The following is a 21,602-nucleotide window of genomic DNA, read 5'->3' on the forward strand; positions in this document are numbered from 1 at the left end:
AGCACCGACTTCAACAGAGACACATTCAAACCTCTGGAGGTGTTTCTAAAAAAACCCTCCTCTACTTCCACAGTCCCACGTTTTGCTCTCACTCTTCTGCTCTGTGAGGGGAGTGTTTTTGTTAAATGCTCCAGTAGATTTTCACACTGTATACTGTTTCTGTGTTGGGCTCGCATCCACTGATGCGTGGGCCTGCAGACTACACATTCTGTCTCCTCAGAGAAAAGTCACAGGGAAGAGAGGCTTGAGGAAGAATGTGAGTTCACAGATAAACAACACAGGAGAATATAGTGACACATTCAATGTTGGGTCAATCATGACAGTGGATGGCTGCTTTTTACAGCTGACAGATAGACAGTGTTGTGTTAGCCTGAAATAAAAAATGAATATTGATGTGTTTCACTATTGTCACCGAATAAAGTCGGGGAGAGACAGTGTTGATCATGTAAAACTCTTTCAGCAATTTAACATATCACCATCTGCTCTCCTTTTCTGTCTGTTTTGATGACAATCTGAGGCATACAGATGAGTTTTCCTCAAAATAGCATTTGAATCATCTCCATGTAGCATATAGAACAAGTCATCAGGTCTGTAAGGTAATGATGGACTGTGGTGTTCCTGGTGTGTTGGAGGGTCTTGTTAATTGCCTGTCTGATGAGGGGGAAGCAGGGATGAGTCACCCGCCCTTAATGTTAATCATCACAGCCAACTGATCTTCCTGGAGAGCCCTCAGTGGGCCAGACTATTGGCCTGGGTTCAGAACATGGACTTGCATCAGAATAGCTTTTCAGGATTCACTGACAGCTCACCCAATTGGAACCATTCTGGTTTTTCTTCTTGTGTTTCTTGTTGTCAGAAAGCCACAGCTCAATGGTGGAATAGGCAATAAACTAAAGAAACAGGAAGAAATACAACCTGGCTTGAATGTTCTCAATCATGTATCCTTTTAAAGCTATTGTCCCAGAACACAATATCACCATACCTAATCCATATGGCTAAGCCAAGTTATAAGTTCAGAGAGGATTGACTACAGTTTTGTAACAACCAGTAGAATATAGAAAATACATAACATAACCAGAATATACAGGTAACTGCCAAAATAAAGGAAACACTTAAGTAAATGAGAGATACAAAGTATATTTAAAGCAGGTGTTTCCACAAAAGTGTGGTTCCTGAGTAAATTAAGCAATTAAAACATCCCATCATGCTTAGGGTCATGCATATAAATGCCCAGTTGCCCATTATGTTGGCTACCATGGCTAGAAGAAGAGATCTCAGTGACTTTGAAAGAGGGGTCCCAAAGGAGCATAGGGGGTTTAAAGTGTGTGTGTGTGTGTGTCACCAGATGTCAACACAATTGAACACTTATGGGAGATTTGGTAGTGGCACCTGAGACAGCATTTTCCACCAACATCAACAAAACACCAAATTCGGTAATTTCTCGTGGAAGAATGGTGTCACACACCCATTTGTAGAATCTATGCCAAGATCAATTGAAGCTGGCAGCTGGTGGTGGCCCAACGCCATATTAAGAGACTTTATGTTGGTGTTTCCTTTATTTTAGCAGTTACCTGTACATAACCAGTTTGAATGTTGGCAGACAAAGGTAAATACAGATTTTCAAGTAAAGAAAGTTATACTATCTAACATTTATGTGAGTGTCAGATACCACAAGAATTTCTCTATCTTTCACTCTCTCTCTCTCTCACTCTCTCTCAATATCAGAGGGCAAAAATTACAGTGGGAACTAAGTACAGAATCTATCAGAGGTGAAATAGCATTCAATAAACCTACAATGGCTCAAAAACTGCTTACCTTTTACCTGGTACAGTGCTCATTTTTGAAGATGCCTAAATTTGAGCCTGCATTAACTTAAAGTGGAGATCAGTTTTCATAAGCGCAGATGGAAGGCGGAAAGAGAGCCCTGAAGCTTTTAAGCTCACAATAATCATGGTAATCGATACGGCCCAGAGAAGAGTTAAGGCTATGCTGCAGTCAGACTGAAACATGAGAGTAAGTGAATATGGTTATTCCCACGCTCTGATGCGGTACCAGAAATGGAGTTACCAACAAATTCACATTTGTAAATATATGTGAATTTTTTATTGAGCAACGTTTTGGATATGAACTTTTTGTTGTACGCTGCTAATCCCCTGAAGGCCTAATTGTCTCTGCGATGCTGTCACATACAGCGCATATTCACTTGGAGAATGGGGGAGAGAGCATCTCCAGAACGGAGCAGCGCTGTAGGCTTTACTTGAAAGCCTGATAGATGTTGACTTCACAGCCCAAGCAGAGCAGCACTGTGTTAGAAGAACTGTGGAAACTAGGCCATGGAATCCCATTACAGACACACTGACCATGCTCTGACTGCCTGGGACTATGGTTACAGATGGTGGTTAGAGAATAATATGATTTAGCCAAGGTACTAAGGTGCAAAATCTTATCTGGGACACATCAGAATCAGATTTAGAATCAGAATCACCTTTATTCACCAAGTACATTTACACATACTCAGAATTGTACTTGGTAATATGATGCTGCTAGTGATAGAAAACATTTAATGTTAGAGACAGAATACAGACAACAGAGTTTAAACAAAGTTTCAATACATTATATTAAATTAGATAGAGTGAGCATAGAGCTATCAGCGAATGTGCAGATATACAAATGTACAGTGGGTATACAGTTGATATACAGTGGATGTACACATTTACAGCATCAGTATGAATATACTGTACATTTTGTGATAAGCCCAATATGTTCTGTTTGCTGAATACCACTGGCCAGAGTACAGTTTGATCTGGAGCTACTGCAACTTAACATGCAGCTTCTACAAAAGGCACTGTATTCTGTGCCAAGACGACAGTACAACTGTTTTTCCAATGAAACGTCTGCAACACTCATATGAACTTGTGCACAGCAGGATCCATCTTAACGTGCTTTGCATAAAATAAGTATGCATAATATTAGGTGATTTGTAATCTCTACATTTCAGCTCACTCTGGTTTAGGTAAAAACTGGCCAACATTACTCAATATCATATTTAAGGGATGGGTTATCTCTACTATGAAACTTGACCCCCAGAAATGAGGGGCCTCATTTCCACGGTCTGACAGGAGCATCAGCAAACACTACTGCTCTGGGGAGACTTTGACATTTCACATTTCCGAGTCACATATTTGCCTTTTTCTCTCTTTCATGTCCTTAATTCCTGGTGCATTAACAGCTTACCCGTGTTTTGGAGAGAAATATTCCAATTCCTTTCCTGAAATATGTCCTTCAGCAGGGGCCTTTGTAGAGGGAAATTACAAGATAATTGGGATGTTCAAAGTCCTGAGGCAGGTATTGCCAAGCCGTTCGCCTGCAAACTAACTCACTGAATTACAAGCAGCTGTCACGCTCAGATAGGACTAGCAGAGAGAGAAACACAGAAATGACATTTCACATCATTTTGAAATATAGTGGCAGGATATTAGATTACAAAGCATGGCTCATGTCTCAGTGGGTAGAGTCTTCAATAATGCAGGGGGTGTATTGGTCCAGTAGCAAATTCCACCTCCACTGACATTATAGTTTGTTATTTTTGTTCTCCAATGAAGTAAAATAATAAAAGATGCATAGCAACTATACATTTGACCATTTGGTTACTGCTGTGCTGCTGGCCGTAGCCAGCACTGGATAGGGAATGCTATCCGCAGAGACAATCATACTGTACAACACTGAGTGGGGCCAGGATGGTATAAAAGATAGCTAGCTATATACAGTTGATGTCAGAAGTTTACATACACTTAGGTTAGAGTCATTAAAACTCATTTTTCAACCACTTCACACATTTCTTGTTAACAAACTATAGTTTTGGCAAGTCGGTTAGGACATCTACTTTGTGCATGACACAAGTCATTTTTCAAACAATTGTTTACAGACAAATTATTTCACTTATAATTCACTGTATCACAATTCCAGTGGGTCAGAAGTTTACATACACTAAGTTGACTGTGCCTTTAAACAGCTTGGAAAATGCCCAAAAATGATATAATGGCTTTAGAAGCTTCTGTTAGGCTAATTGACATCATTTGAGTAAATTGGAGGTGTACCTGTGGATGTATTTCAAGGCCAACCTTCAAACTCAGTGCCTCTTTGCTTGACATCATGGGAAAATCAAAAGAAATCAGCCAAGACCTCAGAAAAATAATTGTAGATCACCACAAGTCTGGTTCATCCTTAGGAGCAATTTCCAAACGCCTGAAGGTACCACGTTCATCTGTACAAACAATAGTACGCAAATATAAACACCATGGGACCAGGCAGCCGTCATACCGCTCAGGAAGGAGACGCATTCTGTCTCCTAGAGATGAATGTACATTGGTGCGAAAAGTGCAAATCAATCCCAGAACAACACCAAAGGACCTTGTGAAGATGCTGGAGGAAACAGGTACAAAAGTATCTATATCCACAGTAAAACGAGTCCTATATTTCGACATAACCTGAAAGGCCGCTCAGCAAGGAAGAAGCCATTGCTCAAAAACAGCCATAAAAAAGCCAGACTACGGTTTGCACCTGCACATGGGGACAAAGATTGTACTTTTTAGAGAAATATCCTCTGGTCTGATGAAACAAAAATGGAACTGTTTGGCCATAATCACCATCGTTATGTTTGGAGGAAAAAGGGGGAGGCTTGCAAGCCGAAGAACACCATCCCAACCGTGAAGCACGGGAGTGGCAGGATCATGTTGTGGGGGTGCTTTGCTACAGGAGGGACTGGTGCACTTCACAAAATAGATGGCATCATGAGAAAGGAAAATTATGTGGATATATTGAAGCAACATCTCAAGACATCAGTCAGGAAGTTAAAGCTTGGTCGCAAATGGGTCTTCCAAATGGACAATGACCCCAAGCATATTTTCGAAGTTGTGGCAAAATGGCTTAAGGACAACAAAGTCAAGGTATTGGAGTGGCCATCACGAAGCGCTGACCTCAATCCCATAGAAAAGTTGTGGGCAGACCTGAAAAAGCGTATGTGAGCAAGGAGGCCTACAAAACTGACTCAGTTACACCAGCTCTGTCAGGAGGAATGGGCCAAAATTCACCCAACTTATTGTGGGAAGCTTGTGGAAGGCTACCCAAAATGTTTGACCCATGTTAAACTATTTAAAGGCAATGCTACCAAATACTAATTGAGTGTATGTAAACTTCTGACCCACTGGGAATGTGATGAAAGAAATAAAAGCTGAAATAAATCATTCTCTTGTAACGGCCGTCTGAAAGAGTAGACCAAGGCGCAGCGTGGTTAGTGCTCATCATGACATTTATTTGAATGAACACTGAATCAAAAAACCAAAGTGCAACAGCTAAACAGTTCTGTCAGGTAACAAATGACTAAACAGAAAATAACCACCCACAAAACCCAAAGGAAAACAGGCTGCCTAAGTATGGCTCCCAATCAGCAACAACGAATTACAGCTGTCCCTGATTGAGAGCCATACCCGGCCGAAACAAAGAAATACCAAACATAGAAAAAAGGACATAGAATGCCCACCCCAACTCACGCCCTGACCAACCAAAATAGAGACATAAAAGGATCTCTAAGGTCAGGGCGTGACATCTCTCTACTGTTATTCTGACATTTCACATTCTTGAAATAAAGTGGTGATCCTATCTGACCTAAAACAGGGAGGAATTTTTACTAGGATTAAATGTCAGGAATTGTAAAAAACTGAGTTTAAATGTATTTGGCTAAGGTGTATGTAAACTTCTGACTTCAACTGTATTATAACTATAATAAATCTTCCAAACAACATTGCTCATTTATTCCATCATTAGACCATCCCCCCGATCACACAGACAGGCTACAGGGCTGTGTTACAGGGAGGCGGTGGCTGCTGCATGTAGACAGACAGGCTGCAGGGCTGTGTGACAGGGAGGCGGTGGCTGCTGCATGTAGACAGACAGGTTGCAGGGCTGTGTTACAGGGAGGCGGTGGCTGCTGCATGTAGACAGACAGGCTACAGGGCTGTGTGACAGGGAGGCGGTGGCTGCTGCATGTAGACAGACAGGCTACAGGGCTGTGTGACAGGGAGGCGGTGGCTGCTGCATGTAGACAGACAGGCTGCAGGGCTGTGTGACAGGGAGGCGGTGGCTGCTGCATGTAGACAGACAGGCTGCAGGGCTGTGTTACAGGGAGGCGGTGGCTGCTGCATGTAGACAGACAGGCTACAGGGCTGTGTTACAGGGAGGCGGCGGCTGCTGCATGTAGACAGACTGGCTACAGGGCTGTGTTACAGGGAGGCGGCGGCTGCTGCATGTAGACAGACAGGCTACAGGGCTGTGTTACAGGGAGGCGGCGGCTGCTGCATGTAGACAGACAGGCTACAGGGCTGTGTTACAGGGAGGCGGTGGCTGCTGCATGTAGACAGACAGGCTACAGGGCTGTGTGACAGGGAGGCGGTGGCTGCTGCATGTAGACAGACAGGCTGCAGGGCTGTGTTACAGGGAGGCGGCGGCTGCTGCATGTAGACAGACAGGCTACAGGGCTGTGTTACAGGGAGGCGGCGGTTGCTGCATGTAGACAGACAGGCTACAGGGCAGTGTTACAGGGAGGCGGCGGCTGCTGCATGTAACAGATCCTATTATAAAACACTTGTTTTCACTCTCTGATTCAATCAAAGAGCCTCCCTGGCATCAAATACCTCCAGGCTTATTTGTGGTTATTAAAATGCCATTAGAGGATAATAATGGGGACAAGTGGCCCTGCAGGGAGATGAGGACACGGTGACAAAGGCCAGTGCCACTGACACCTTCCCCTCTGTCTCTCAGGAGAACGAGGAGCCAGCCATGCCCCGGGCCACGGGGAGGGGACAGACCCAACCTCATCTGAGGTGAGCGATGCTAGTGACTCTAGTGCCCTGTGGCTCTACGTGATGAGGCTCCCCTTTCCTTGTCACATGTGTTGCTGCTCAGCCTGTTCAATGCGGTTTGGTTATCAACCATACGAGTTTCCAGGAACAAGAAAGTTTTTGAAAGTGGGTAGAATGTCACCTCGCAAGGAATGATGAGGTTGTAAAACATTGTTCTGAACTCATTATTGAATCCAGTGTTAGTGGGTTTTCTGAAAATAGTAGGTTGCTCCTTTCTCTCCCATATACTGTAAAGCACATTCTGAACATTGGTACATTGGTCCTGATGTTTTCATGTTGCTCTCAGACAGCAGAGTGGGTTAGTAATAGTGTCTATATGTCACTCAGGAAGCCAGTGGAAGCTTCCCAAAGTGATGCACTGGTACGGCTCTTTGGCTCTCTCAGAACAGGCATTTTCAATTTGTTTCCCTGTTGTCAGTGCGGCATCCTCTCCTCTTAAGAGCTTGTGAATGTTCTAGTAACACTCTGGAGGACCAAACATAGGATACAGGTAACAAGCACAGTGCTGCATAGAGGAGGACTGTCACACTCTGGGGGAAGGGAACGGGACCCCATAAAATCTAACAAGGCAGCAGCCACGACAGATAATCCATGTGTGTTTCAAAGGTCAAGGCCCTTATCTCACTGATTGCCTGTGTGCTCCTAGAAGATGGAAGATGGCATCATTTTGGGATGTGGCAAGTGTGTATTTTTCTATGACAGGGACTGCAATGATGCAGTGTTGTCAGATTGTGCATGGTTCTTTCTCATGAGAGTCGTTTAGTATGAATTAAGAACAGATGCCTTCATAGGACACAAGAAGAAAAAAAGAGAAAACCCCTTCAAATCAAGACGTTGGTAAAATTATTAGGATTCTACGGAGGATTTGGCACACACACACACACACACACACACACACACACACACACACACACACACACACACACACACACACACACACACACACACACACACACACACACACACACACACACACACAGGCTAAATAAGCATCTGTTGCTGGATGTGTGTGTGTGTGTGTGTGTGTGTGTGTGTGTGTGTGTGTGTGTGTGTGTGTGTGTGTGTGTGTGTGTGTGTGTGTGTGTGTGTGTGTGTGTGTGTGTGTGTGTGTGTGTGTGTGTGTGTGTGTGTGTGTGTGTGTGTGTGTGTGTTTTAATGGATCAGGATAAGCAGTGGAGGTGGCTCAACCCGAACCCACATTCCTTTTCAGTGTATCCAGAGAAGTAATCTCATCTTCCCTGAGCAGGAAACAAACTGAGCTTCATTTAAATACCCTTTTCTGTTATATTAACCCTTTCAATACCAATGACATGTTAACATCCAATGAGCATCAGGAATACATTGACAATACATCTTGATGCAAAATGATCATTATAACACTGAATACAACAAACATAAGAAAGATTGTTAGGAGGAAATCAGGCTGCCCCTGTTTTGTGTGTTAGTAGTAATGACATGCTAGCTAGAGGAAAGGCATAGCCAGGTTTGTCTCTGCTGTGAAGATACCTTCTGAACAGAAGTAACTGGTCAGTAATCGTTTCAGTAGTAAGGAGAGCGAGATCAAATTAGTTGAGTTCCATCTGTTCCAGCAAACCAAATCCTTCAAGGAGTCTGTCTAATAACACAAAAAATAGCATTCTCTGCCCTTTGTTTGGCATGGCACCCTGCCTGTCCTCCCTGTCAAGACTGCCTCACCACTGTAGCCCACGGGACTCGCTTGTCCTGTCCTCCCTCCTGCACCATAAGGTGGAGTAGACTCTGTAATGAAGGAATAGAATTCCTCCTTCTCTCACATAAGGAACAAGCCTGTGGGCTCATGTAGATGTGTAGGTGATTCTCTCACATAAGGAACAAGCCTGTGGGCTTCATGTAGATGTGTAGGTGATTCTCTCACATAAGGAACAAGCCTGTGGGCTCATGTAGATGTGTAGGTGAGTCAGATCAAGGCCTAAAGAAACATCCCACTAACCTACCAATTTTCTGTCACCATAACAACACAAATGCAGATTGTATGAGACCCTGATGCACTTTCATGTCAGCGTTGCAAAGTCAAGAATGAATTAAACATCCTGTTTGTTTTAGCTTTATAAAAATAAAAACGTACATACATGTTGTATATTTATTTCTGATAGAAATGAGAAATCAGACTTGGATTGGGTATAAAGATGGTGAGCTACCACACAATGAAAATATCAACTTCCTATAACCAATTCTGACTCAGCTGTTGTGAGTACTTTGTCTAATAGCAGCGTTCATCTTTAACCTCTCAGCCACCCCAGATGGTTGTTGCTATTTATGTTGAACACATGACGTCAAAACGTACTCATCCGAACCACCATGGCCTTCCATCACCCCTCCTCTCCCAGACAGTGCTAATGATGACAGAGAGTGGGCTTCAGCGACTGCAGCAGCTAAATGGTTATCAGTACAGAGGGGCTGTGATCATCTGATGCCCACGCAGAGAATCTATCTGTGTGCATCTTCCCTTTCCTTCTCAAAATAGAACAGTTCTATCCGGGGTTCTCACTCAAGACAGCCACCCTGTTGTCTTATAGCACTTTCTCACATTTCAGTAGCTTGGCTTTACCTAACTAACTCTGAGTTGTTGTTTTTGTTGCACTGCTTTGATTTATCTTGGCCAGGTCGCAGATGTAAATGAGAATTTGTTCTCAGCTGGCCTACCTGGTTAAATAAAGCTGAAAGAAAAAAGAAAAATAAATACCTCAGTAACAGAGAGAAAGAGTGCAGATGGATGCAACTTAGAAGTGAGACTGACTGATTTTAGCTCAGATGAAGGACACATCCACATGTTGAAGTGGTGAAATGTGAATAAAAAATGACTTCCTTGCAGTCATTTACAAATCTCTCTGACTGTCACCATGTTGCAAGTGGAATAACTTTTTAAAGTGCCTACCAAGCAAATCTGACACAACCAGTACAGTACCAGCAGGGCAACTCTTCCTCCTAGTGCAGTATATTGCTTTTGATCTTTCAGACAGTTGTAGGGCTGCCACCAATCCCACCTCTAACTCATCTATTGTATTTGATTGCGCCACATGCAAAAAGGGTTCATTCACTACAGCGTTTCTTACCCAATTACCAAGCAGGGCTAAAGTCAGGGGACCTTATTAGACAACACACCCTCTGGAGTCCTACTGGTTCTCAGGATGTAGATGTTTGTTTGACCTACACGTACGTGCCTCAAAGACTAGCTGTTGTTTTCAATAGATGTTGGACTGCAGTTTTGGTGAATGAGATCCAAAGAAATGGCTGTGTTGGTCTTGATATAGGGTGTTATAGGGCTACTTGTTTCTATCCTGAAATTGCTAATGCTTTTCAAGGACATTCGTCATTGCAGATAATTGAAATTAGTCACTATCTATGGGCCACTTAGTTTTAAAAGTGCACCATTCATTCTGACTGAGGGATTCGAATGTGTTTCTGTGTTGTCTGCACTCATGTCCTTAGCAACCCATTGAGTCTGTAACAACAGATAATTGCATGGGAGGATCTTTTTCTGTCCCCCTTGTCTCACATTGAGAGAGGAATAACCTGGCGAGTCACTCAGGGCAGAGGACGGTCAAGGGCTTCTCTATATCTGGTCCGTATGTTGTTGACAGAGTACATTCAAGCTCTAATATTTCCTATTTCTTGCTTCATCCTCTGCTTTCTACTGGCATTTGTATTGTTTCTCTGTTTTTCAAAGGGACTACTGACTAGATTATCCCTCTCTACAGGCCTGATGGGTAATTGTAAACTGAGTATATCTGGCTCTCTTCCCATGCAGGGAAGTGTGTTGTGTATTCTTGTATATTTCTGTGTATTTTATTCCTCTTGTGTTTTTATTTTCTTATTTTTTAACTCTGCATTATTGGGAAAACTTGTTGTATTCGGCGCATGTGACAAATAACATTTTATTTGATCTGAAATCATCAAACTTTTAATTGTTCCGTTCCCCTTCTCTCTATGCATGTTGCCATGGAAACTAGAGCCCATGTAGACCCTCCACTTATTTCCCATTCTTCCACTACACTCCTATATTAGTCTCTTTAACAAGAGAGCTCCAACTGTCCCATGCAGGGAGCTCGACCTGGACCACGCAGGGAGCTCCAACTGGCCCATGCAGGGAGATCCAACTGACCCAAGCAGGGAGCTCCATCTTTCCCAAACAGGGAGCTCCAACTGGCCCAAGCAGGGAGCTCCAACTGGCCCACGCAGGGAGCTCTAACTGGTCCACGCAGGGAGCTCCAACTGGCCCATGTAGGGAGCTCTAACTGGCCCACGCAGGGAGCTCTAACTGGCCCATGTAGGGAGCTCCAACTGGCCCACGCAGGGAGCTCTAACTGGCCCATGTAGGGAGCTCCAACTGGCCCATGCAGGGAGCTCCAACTGGTCCACGCAGGGAGCTCCAACTGGTCCACGCAGGGAGCTCTAACTGGCCCATGCAGGGAGCTCTAACTGGTCTATGCAGGGAGCTCTAACTGGCCCATGTAGGGAGCTCTAACTGGCCCATGTAGGGAGCTCCAACTGGTCCACGCAGGGAGCTCTAACTGGCCCATGCAGGGAGCTCTAACTGGTCTATGCAGGGAGCTCTAACTGGCCCATGCAGGGAGCTCTAACTGGCCCATGCAGGGAGCTCTAACTGGCCCATGCAGGGAGCTCTAACTGGCCCATGCAGTGAGCTCTAACTGGCCCATGCAGGGAGCTCTAACTGGTCCACACAGGGAGCTCTAACTGGTCCACGCAGGGAGCTCTAACTGGCCCACGCAGGGAGCACTAACTGGCCCATGCAGGGAGCTCTAACTAGCCCATGTAGGGAACTCTAGCTGGCCCATGCAGGGAGCTCGAACTGGTCCATGCAGGGAGCTCTAACTGGACAAGCATGGAGCTCCAACTGGCCCATGTAGGGAGCTCCAACTGGCCCACGCAGGGAGCTCTAACTGGTCCACGCAGGGAGCTCTAACTGGCCCATGCAGGGAGCTCAAACTGGTCTATGTAGGGAGCTCTAACTGGCCCATGCAGGGAGCTCTAACTGGCCCATGCAGGGAGCTCTAACTGGCCCATGCAGGGAGCTCTAACTGGCCCATGCAGGGAGCTCTAACTGGCCCATGCAGGGAGCTCTAACTGGCCCACGCAGGGAGCTCTAACTGGTCCACGCAGGGAGCTCTAACTGGCCCACGCAGGGAGCTCTAACTGGCCCATGCAGGGAGCTCTAACTGGCCCATGCAGGGAGCTCTAACTGGACAAGCATGGAGCTCCAACTGGACAAGCATGGAGCTCCAACTTGACAAGCAGGGAGCTCCAACTGGACAAGCATGGAGCTCCAACTGGCCCAAGCAGGGAGTTTCAACTTCACAAGCAGGGAGCTCCAACTGGCCTGAGCAGGCAACTCCCATTCCCATTAACACTTTGACCATGTTGGTCCTGATTCTGAATCACACACACATTCACACTGGGGCTTTTCCTGTGGATTTCAGGGACAGTAGGACAGCAGGCTGAACAGCCAATCAAGCTGCAGCTAATTAGGTCATTCAGAATGCTGCACCTCTGGGCAGTTTACCAGGGTGGGCTCAGAATGTTGAATGTCCGCTGAGGTTACTGGCTGGAATGTTAACAATGAAAACTGCTGATGCCCGGCCTGTGGCAATGTGAATGTACTACAGATGAACTGACTGAGCAGAGTATGTCTCAGACTCACTCCTAAAAGTTTGACCTGTTGCTGTAACAATGTCTGAATGAGATGTTCATAAGAAATTACATTTTCAGCATTCTGAGTTCTTCAGAAGAAAGGTTCAATGGGTCACAGTCTTAGCTGTGGAAACACGGCTGAGGGTTATTTTATTTATTTTCAAAGCAGTTCTCCAATGTTACAGTGAAGGATAATCTCCTCCTGCTTTGTGTGCCAACCTACAGTTAAACAACCACAACCCAGACTCTCATCAGAACAATTTAACAAGGACATTTGAGAATATGGATTTTCACCTTCAGGAAGCTTAAATCCCAACCAGGATTTGAGTGATTATGCTTTGTTTTCTCCACGCTGAAGGATACATTGTTAGTGTGTTTGCAGTACAATCCAGGCTCTCCAGTGATCAAGAGGATTTAATGAGCTATGTTGGTGGAGGAAAAGGGCTTCAGTGAGGTGTAAAATAATCTCCTTGGTAACAGGAACATACTGTCATAAAACACTGAAACATACACATAAGAGAAATGTATCCTGTTGAGATATTCATAGGACTATTTCAAATACACATTCATTAATCAAATCAAACTTTATTTGTCACATGCGCCGAATACAACAAGTGTAGACTTTACCGTGAAACGCTTACTTACAAGCCCTTAACCAACAGTGCAGTTCAAGAAGAGTTAAGAAAATATTTACCAAGTAGACTAAAATACAAAGTAATAATAAAAAGTAACACAATAAGAATGACAATAACGAGACTATATACAGGGGGCACCGGTACCGAGTCAGTGTGCAGGGGTACAGGTTAGTTGAGGTAATTTGTACATGTAGGTAGGGGTGAAGTGACTATGCATAGATAATAAACAGAGAGTGGGGGGGTCCCAGGCGGTGATGCAACCGGTCAGGATGCTCTCGATGGTGCAGCTGTAGAACCTTTTGAGGATCTGGGACCCATGCCAAATCTTTTCAGTCTCCTGAGGGGAAAAGGTTTTGTCGTGCCCTCTTCACGTCTGTCTTGGTATGTTTGGACATGATAATTTGTTGGTGATGTGGACACCAAGGAACATGAAACTCTCGACCCGCTCCACTACAGCCCTGTCGATGTTAATGGGGGCCTGTTTGGCCCGCCTTTCCCTGTAGTCCACGATCAGCCCTTTTGTCTTGCTCACATTGAGGGAGAGGTTGTTGTCCTGGCACCACACTGCCAGTTCTCTAACCTCTTCCCTATAGGCCGTCTCATCGTTGTCGGTGATCAGGCCTACCACTGTTGTGTTGTCAGCAAACTTAATGATGGTGTTGGAGTCGTGTTTGCCCACACAGTCGTGGGTAAACAGGGAATACAGGAGGGGACTAAGTACACACCCTTGAGGGGCCCCAGTGTTAAGGTTCAGCATGGCAGACATGTTGTTGCCTACTCTTACCACCTGGGGGCGGCCCGTCAGGAAGTCCAGGATCCAGTTGCAGAGGGAGATGTTTAAACCCAGAGTCCTTAGCTTAGTGATGAGCTTTGTAGGCACTATGGTGTTGGATGCTGAGCTGTAGTCAATGAACAGCATTCTCACATAGGTGTTCTTTTTGTCCAGGTGAGAAAGGGCAGTGTGGAGTGCGATTGAGATTGCGTCATCTGTGGATCTGTTGGGGCGGTATGCGAATTGGAGTGGGTCTAGGGTGTCCGGGAGGATGTTGTTGATGTGATCCATGACCAGCCTTTCAAAGCACCTCATGGCTACAGACGTGAGTGCCACGGGGCGGTAATCATTTAGGCAGGTTACCTTCCTTGGGCACAGGGACTATGGTGGTCTGCTTGAAACATGTAGGCATTACAGACTCAGTCAGAGAGAGGTTGAAAATGTCAGTGAAGACATGCTTTGAGTACACGTCCTGGTAATCCATCTGGCCCAGAGGCTTTGTGAATGTTGACCTGTTTAAATGTTTTGTTCACATCGGCTAATGAAAGCATTTCTCTTTTCAACCCATTATACATCGTTGATATATCAGCTGTATGTAGGCATTTGGCCTTTCCAGTCATTGCTGGTGCTGCTGTAGCTGTCACAGTGTCTGTCCTTGGTGGAACGAATCCAGGAGAGGCTCCCTAACACCCGGCACCCCCTCATCATGACTAAGCCTGCAGGAGCCCCCCTCTGGTCCATAGAGGGTATAAGGAGACGCTCTCCACCAAAGCAGCTGTCATTCACACCTGCATCCCCAGAGAAGAGCAGCTAGAGCCAAGCTAGACATCAGCTTGCTGTTCACACAGTGTGATGCCCGGCTGGTCCTAGGAATAAGGAGGGTGGTGGAGGGTTGGTTTATTTAAGAATGCTCACAGCCAAAAGTCAGTTTGATTTCTTGCCTAAAAGTCACATGCTCTATATATAGTTCATTGTGATGGCTTGGACTGTTGGAAAGCATACACAAATCCAGCATATGAAGACATCCAGAGCAAGTCAGAAGAATGTATTGGGATCGGTGAACTCTTACTGCACTGAGTTCACACTTATCCGATACTCACTTTATGTTTCGTATTGTTGGGCTCTGTTCATATGTTCATTGGGCAGTAAAGAGAATCTCATTCAGCAGAAAGTAGGTTAGAAAACAGTCTTGAAAAGTTCTCAGATTGGCCATTATGACTTTCACAGCCATAAAGGTCTTTGAAAAATGACCAGTGTGTCTGTGGTGGTGACGGCTGTTGAATCATTAATGCTCTATTACACCCTTCTACATTTTTTATCAAGGTCTCATTTTGGGAGACTTTCTGCTTTTATTAGCTTATTATTAGCTTGTCTGGAACCATTTATGGATATAAGGTAGTTAGTATTAGTCACAATTGGAGTATGCTCTTGTCCTGACCGGTATTTCAAAACGTCCTGGTAAATGGACATGTATTTCATCTCATCTCCATTGATAGACACAGTTGAAGTCGGAAGTTTACATATACTTAGGTTGGAGTCATTAAAACATGTTTTTCAACACTCCAGAAATGTCTCGTTAACAAACTTTAGTTTTGGTAAGTCAGTTAGGACATCTATTTTGTGCATGACACAAGTAATTTTTCAAACAATTGTTTACAGACAAATTATTTCACTTATAATTCACTGTATTACAATTCCAGTGGGTCAGAAGTTTAAATACACTAAGTTGACTGTGCTTTTAAACAGGTTGGAAAATTCCAGAAAATTATGTCATGGCTTTAGAAGCTTCTGATAGGCTAATTGACATAATTTGAGTCAATTGGAGGTGTACCTGTGGATGTATTTCAAGGCCTACCTTCAAACTCAGTGCTTGACATCATGGGAAAATCCAAAGAAATCAGCCAAGACCTCAGAAATAAAATGGCAGATCTCCACAAGTCTGGTTCATCCTTGGGATAGTACGCAAGTATAAACACCATGGGAACACGCAGCCGTCATACCACTCATGAAGGACACGCGTTCGGTCTCCTAGAGATGAACATACTTTGGTGCGAAAAGTGCAAATCATTCCCAGAATAACAGCAAAGGACCTTGTGAAGATGCTGGAGGAAACAGGTAAAAAGTATCTATATCCACAGTAAAATGAGTTCTATATCGACATAACCTGAAAGGCCGCTCAGCAAGGAAGAAGCCACTGCTCCACAACCGCCATAAAAAAGCCAGTGTCACGTCCTGACCAGCAGAGGGTGTTGTTGTGTAGTTTTGGTCAGGACGTGGCAGAGTATGTCTGTGTATGTGTGTTCTGGGTGTTGTATTTCTATGTGGGTCTGTGTGGCTCCCAATCAGGGACAGCTGGTGATCGTTGTTCCTGATTGGGAGTCATATAATTAGGACCCGGAACCGGGTGAGTCTGCCTGCGACCCGGAACCGGGTGAGTCTGCCTGCGACCCGGAACCAGGTGAGTCTGCCTGCGACCCGGAACCGAAGGAGTCTGCCTGTGACCCGGAATCGAGGGAGTCTGCCTATGACCCAGAACCGGGTGAGTCTGTCTGCGACCCGGAACCGAAGGAGTCTACGTACGACTCAGAACTGAATGTGACTAACTGTATATTGAATGAGTCTGCCTACAGCGTGGAAATGAGGGAACCTGCCCACGATGCACAACGGATTGAGTCTGTCTACGACCCGGACCCCAATGAGTCTGCCTACAACCTGGAGGGCAGGAGGCCGGAACCAGAGCCACCTCCAGGATAGGTGGGTTGGGGGGGAAGGGTGTAGCACAGTGCCGTCGTTGACGGCAGCCACCCTCCCTTCCCTCCCTTATTGTTTAGGGGGTATTTGTTTTTGTTGTGGTTTTGGGGGATTTTGTGGTTTCTTTTTTTAGGTGCATTCGGGGGTGCACCTTTAGGGGGGGTACTGTCACGTCCTGACCAGCAGAGGGTGTTGTTGTGTAGTTTTGGTCAGGACGTGCCAGAATATGTCTGTGTATGTGTGTTCTGGGTGTTGTATTTCTATGTGGGTCTGTGTGGCTCCCGATCAGGGACAGCTGGTGATCGTTGTTCCTGATTGGGAGTCATATAATTAGGCGTATGTTTGTCACTTGGGTTTGTGGGTGGTTGTGGGTGGTTGTGCTAACACTGCTAGTCTTTTTGTATGTATAGCCTGTTGGCCTGTCTGAAGTCGTTCGTGTTTATTGTTTTTTCGTGTATTCTTTATTCTTTACATTAAAAGATGAGTATCCACATCCCGCTTGCATTTTGGTCTGACTCTGTCTTCGAGATATCTTCAGATGAAGGAGAAGATTATGACAGCCAGACTACGGTTTGCAACTGCACATGGGGACAAAGATCATACTTTTTGGAGAAATATCCTCTGGTCTGATGAAACAAAAATAGAACTATTTGGCCATAATGACCATCGCTATGTTTGGAGGAAAAAGGAGGAGGCTTGCAAGCTGAAAAACACTATCCCAACCGTGAAGCACGGGGGTGGCAACATCATGTTGTGGGGGTGCTTTGCTGCATGAGGGACTGGTGCACTTCACAAAATAGATGGCATCATGAGAAAGGAAATGTATCTGGATATATTGAAGCAACATCTCAAGACATCAGTCAGGAAGTTAAAGCTTGGTCGCAAATGGGTCTTCCAAATGGACAATGACCCCAAGCATACTTCCAAAGTTGTGGCAAAATGGCTTAAGGACAACAAAGTCAAGGTATTGGAGTGGCCATCACAAAGCCCTGACCTCAATCCTATAAAACATTTGTGGGCAGAACTGAAAAAGCATGTGCGAGCAAGGAGGCCTACAAACCTGACTCAGTTACACCAGCTCTGTCAGGAGGAATGGGCCAAAATTCACCCAACTTATTGTGGGAAGCTTGTGGAAGGCTACCTGAAATGTTTGACCCAAGTTAAACAATTTAAAGGCAATGCATCCAAATACTAATTGAGTGTATGTAAACTTTTGACCCACTGGGAAAGTAATGAAAGAAATAAAAGCTGAAATAAATCATTCTCTCAACTATTATTCTGACATTTCACATTAAAATATAGTGGTGATCTTAACTAACCTAAGACAGGGAATTGTTACTAGGATTAAATGTCAGGAATTGTGAAAAACTGAGTTTAAGTGTATTTGGCTAAGGTGTATGTAAACTTCCAACTTCAGCTGTATCTCCCAGTCATTGTTTCAACTGAAACCACTGTTTGAGGTAGAAACTACAGTTGGGAATCTAAGCCACACAGCATATACAGTACCATAAGTCCTGATAGTGTTTCTGTGTTGATAATAAGTTGAGCAGTCCACTGTAATGGCCTGCCAGGGAGCGTCACAGGGTGGCTGGCTGAGTGGCCACAGCCCTGACAGCAGCATGTGCCCTCAGTAACCTCACAGATAAGAGGGACGTATGACAATGGGCCCCAGCGGGGACACACACACACAGGCACACACACACATACCACTTCCCCGATTGCCGTTAATAGAGTTCAGTGTGGAGGGGCAAAGTACTGTTATCGCCAGCTAGCAGGAATGTTCAGCTCTCAAAAGCCCTTCACACCAAGATGCAAATACCATTAGCTTCCACAGTGAAAAGATAGTGCTGGTTTCTGTACCCCTGCTAAGTACTTCGTGCCCACTGTCATCCTATAGGGAGATCATTTGTTATTTTCAAACCTGTTATGGAGACCAAGGTCCATTATTTAACAAGAACAAAATAACCAAATCCTTTTACTGTAGTCTCTCTCGGGGTGTGTGGAGTGGCATTGTATTGCAGCAAATGGAGATAATTTCATAACATATTCCCATTGTTTTGTCTCAAGGTTTGTACTCAGACACAGGAAGACAGTAAATCTGGTTGGACTGATAGTGCCGTTCTAAAAGATAAGAATGTAACTGTACTGTAAAATCCTTGTTTCTGCTCTCAGAAAATACAGAGTTGATGTGGTGTGGTATCTTAGTGCTCTCTCTCTCTCTCTCTCTCTCTCTCGCTCTCTCGCTCTCGCTCTCGCTCGCTCGCTCTCTCTCTATCGCTCTTTCCCAACTGCACAGTCTGTGTAAAGAGGCAGTCATTCGGTGAGAGAATTATAATTGTCTTGCCTCACTATTCCTTCTCTTCTCCACTGTCTGAAACATTATCGGACTATTATTAAATCCATACGCATCTCAAATGTGTTGCTGAGGTATATTAGATTTATGTCATCTATTATAGTAATCTATTTAATATTTAGCCAGTTGGCAAGGAGATAATTGCCTTTGATTGTGAGGCTTGCAGAAGAGTAAATATAGCAACTTATACTGTTTTCGTAACATTCCTTCTAGCCAGAGACAGACCTGCTGTCTTCTTAACAATCCTTCTAGCCAGAGACGGACCTGCTGTCTTCTTAACAATCCTTCTAGCCAGAGACGGACCTGCTGTCTTCTCAACAATCCTTCTAGCCAGAGACGGACCTGCTTTCTTCTCAACCTTCTAGCCAGAGACGGACCTGCTTTCTTCTCAACCTTCTAGCCAGAGACAGACCTGCTTTCTTCTCAACCTTCTAGCCAGAGACAGACCTGCTGTCTTCTCAACACTCCTTCTAGCCAGAGACGGACCTGCTGTCTTCTCAACCTTCTAGCCAGAGACGGACCTGCTTTCTTCTCAACCTTCTAGCCAGAGACAGACCTGCTGTCTTCTCAACACTCCTTCTAGCCAGAGACGGACCTGCTGTCTTCTCAACACTCCTTCTAGCCAGAGACGGACCTGCTGTCTTCTCAACACTCCTTCTAGCCAGAGACGGACCTACTGTCTTCTCAACCTTCTAGCCAGAGACGGACCTGCTTTCTTCTCAACCTTCTAGCCAGAGACAGACCTGCTGTCTTCTCAACACTCCTTCTAGCCAGAGATGGACCTGCTGTCTTCTCAACCTTCTAGCCAGAGATGGACCTGCTGTCTTCACAACACTGCTTCTAGCCAGAGACAGACCTGCTAATGGGTCTACTGAGTTATGATTGTTGCTTTCATCAGGCCATCAGACCAGAGACACAATGGTTGTAGGGGCTGGTTGTTGAAATAGTGACCAATGTTTGTACTTGTTGCGAAACCACCTATTCTTATTTATACTGTCCTTGGCCTGTGAGTTGGGATTGGCCAGAATACTGCACATCTCTATGGTTGTCGTTGTGAGGGCAGAGATATACAGTACTGAGGCATGCCGTGCAACTGCAACCTGCTGCAACCACTTAGGAGAGGAGGCAGTTGGCTCTTGGTGCGCTCGCTCAGAGCTGAATTTCTGAGGCTAAGGAGGCTGCTGGAACATGCAAATGTGTCTGATTGAATGATGGATGAGAGGAGAGGGAGAGAAGGGGGTCAGGAACATGCTGGAATGGCAGTGGCACACAACAGAGAATTGCATGACTTTATCACTGTCCCCTATAGGGCTCTCTACAAATGGCTGATAAAGAGCGTTTTCTGATTGTTGCTGAATATTGATGGAAATAGAACGAGTCGATCCATGCCATCTCCCATTTAACAGTGCAGATAAATACAGATGACCTTTCTGAGATGGTGAAGCTAAAGGAGCAACCAAATCAAATCAGCTTTGCACACAATCAGGCCTTTGAATTCATCCAAGCATAATCGTCTTTGTTACAGTCAGTCAGTATGTGTGTGTGTGTGTGTGTGTGTGTGTGTGTGTGTGTGTCTGAGTCTTGAGCTGCGAGCACGGTGTGGCCGTGCCTAATTATAGGCTGCTGTTGTGTGATGTGGCGGGTTGCTTGCTGCCTGCAAGGCATTTGAGGTGTGATGTTTATCTTAACCTCTGGGGAATCGCTCTGACAGCCATCTTCAATGGGCCTAGTCTCCCCATTGGTGGGCCTTGTTACCGTGGGAATTGTGGGACTGGATAAACAGACCCTTGATTTCCACATTAGAATTGGATTGTTATATGAAAATGAATCATTTTAATGGAGAAACTGTGGATGGTTTGGTTTGTGCTCTAACCCTGATCACTTTTGTTGTGTCTCCTCTCCCCGTTAGATTGAAGATGTCATTATGCGGATACAGGATGAGAAGGCAGGAGGGGTGGCCATCCGAACTGTCAAGAGCTTCCTGTCCAAGATCCCCAGTGTGGTATCAGGTGACCAGCTGTGTGTGTGTGTGTGTGTGTGCGTGTGCGTGTGCGTGTGCGTGCGTGTGTGTGTGTGTGTGTGTGTGTTGTCTCATACAATAAGAGAAAGCAGAGAGAGCAGACAGAGAGTCAGAATCATTAAAGCAAATATGACCTTTCAGGCTCATTTGACTTGCTGCCTCTGCAGATGGGGACAGATGAGGCTGTCTGATACTGACATTGTAGAGAGTGGCTGGTTGTGTGTTTTATGACATGGTTTTAGGGGGCAGTGTGAGTGAGTGAGTAAGACTGTTCTAGCTGGTGTGTGTATGTGTGTGTGTGAGTCAACAGAGTCAACAGTAGCCATGGGGCTGGGGAATAGGAGAGGGGGGGTCCCAGTAACGTTGCTCTGAGTGTGACTCACCCCCTCACGTCTCTTTAGGCCTGCTGGGCTCACGCTTCACTCTCCCAGTCTCACTCCTCCTCACATTATGCCAAATATGTTGC

At 45.1% G+C, this 21,602-nt stretch overlaps 1 protein-coding gene across 2 annotated transcripts in view; it reads left to right on the top strand.

Annotated features, from left to right (window-relative positions):
* The window catches only part of LOC106588600 (regulator of G-protein signaling 6), a 78,207-nt gene that overhangs the window by 19,601 nt on the left and 37,004 nt on the right, over positions 1–21,602 (top strand). For both annotated transcript variants that reach the window (XM_014178214.3, XM_082973053.1), the window contains exon 3: positions 21,026–21,125. In XM_014178214.3, coding sequence (XP_014033689.1) covers positions 21,026–21,125 — 100 coding nt within the window. The remainder of the gene's footprint in view (positions 1–21,025; positions 21,126–21,602) is intronic.

This window comes from Salmo salar, chromosome 01 (assembly GCF_965601325.2).
Source record: "Salmo salar chromosome 01, fSalSal1, whole genome shotgun sequence".
NCBI classification, from domain to species: domain Eukaryota; kingdom Metazoa; phylum Chordata; class Actinopteri; order Salmoniformes; family Salmonidae; genus Salmo; species Salmo salar.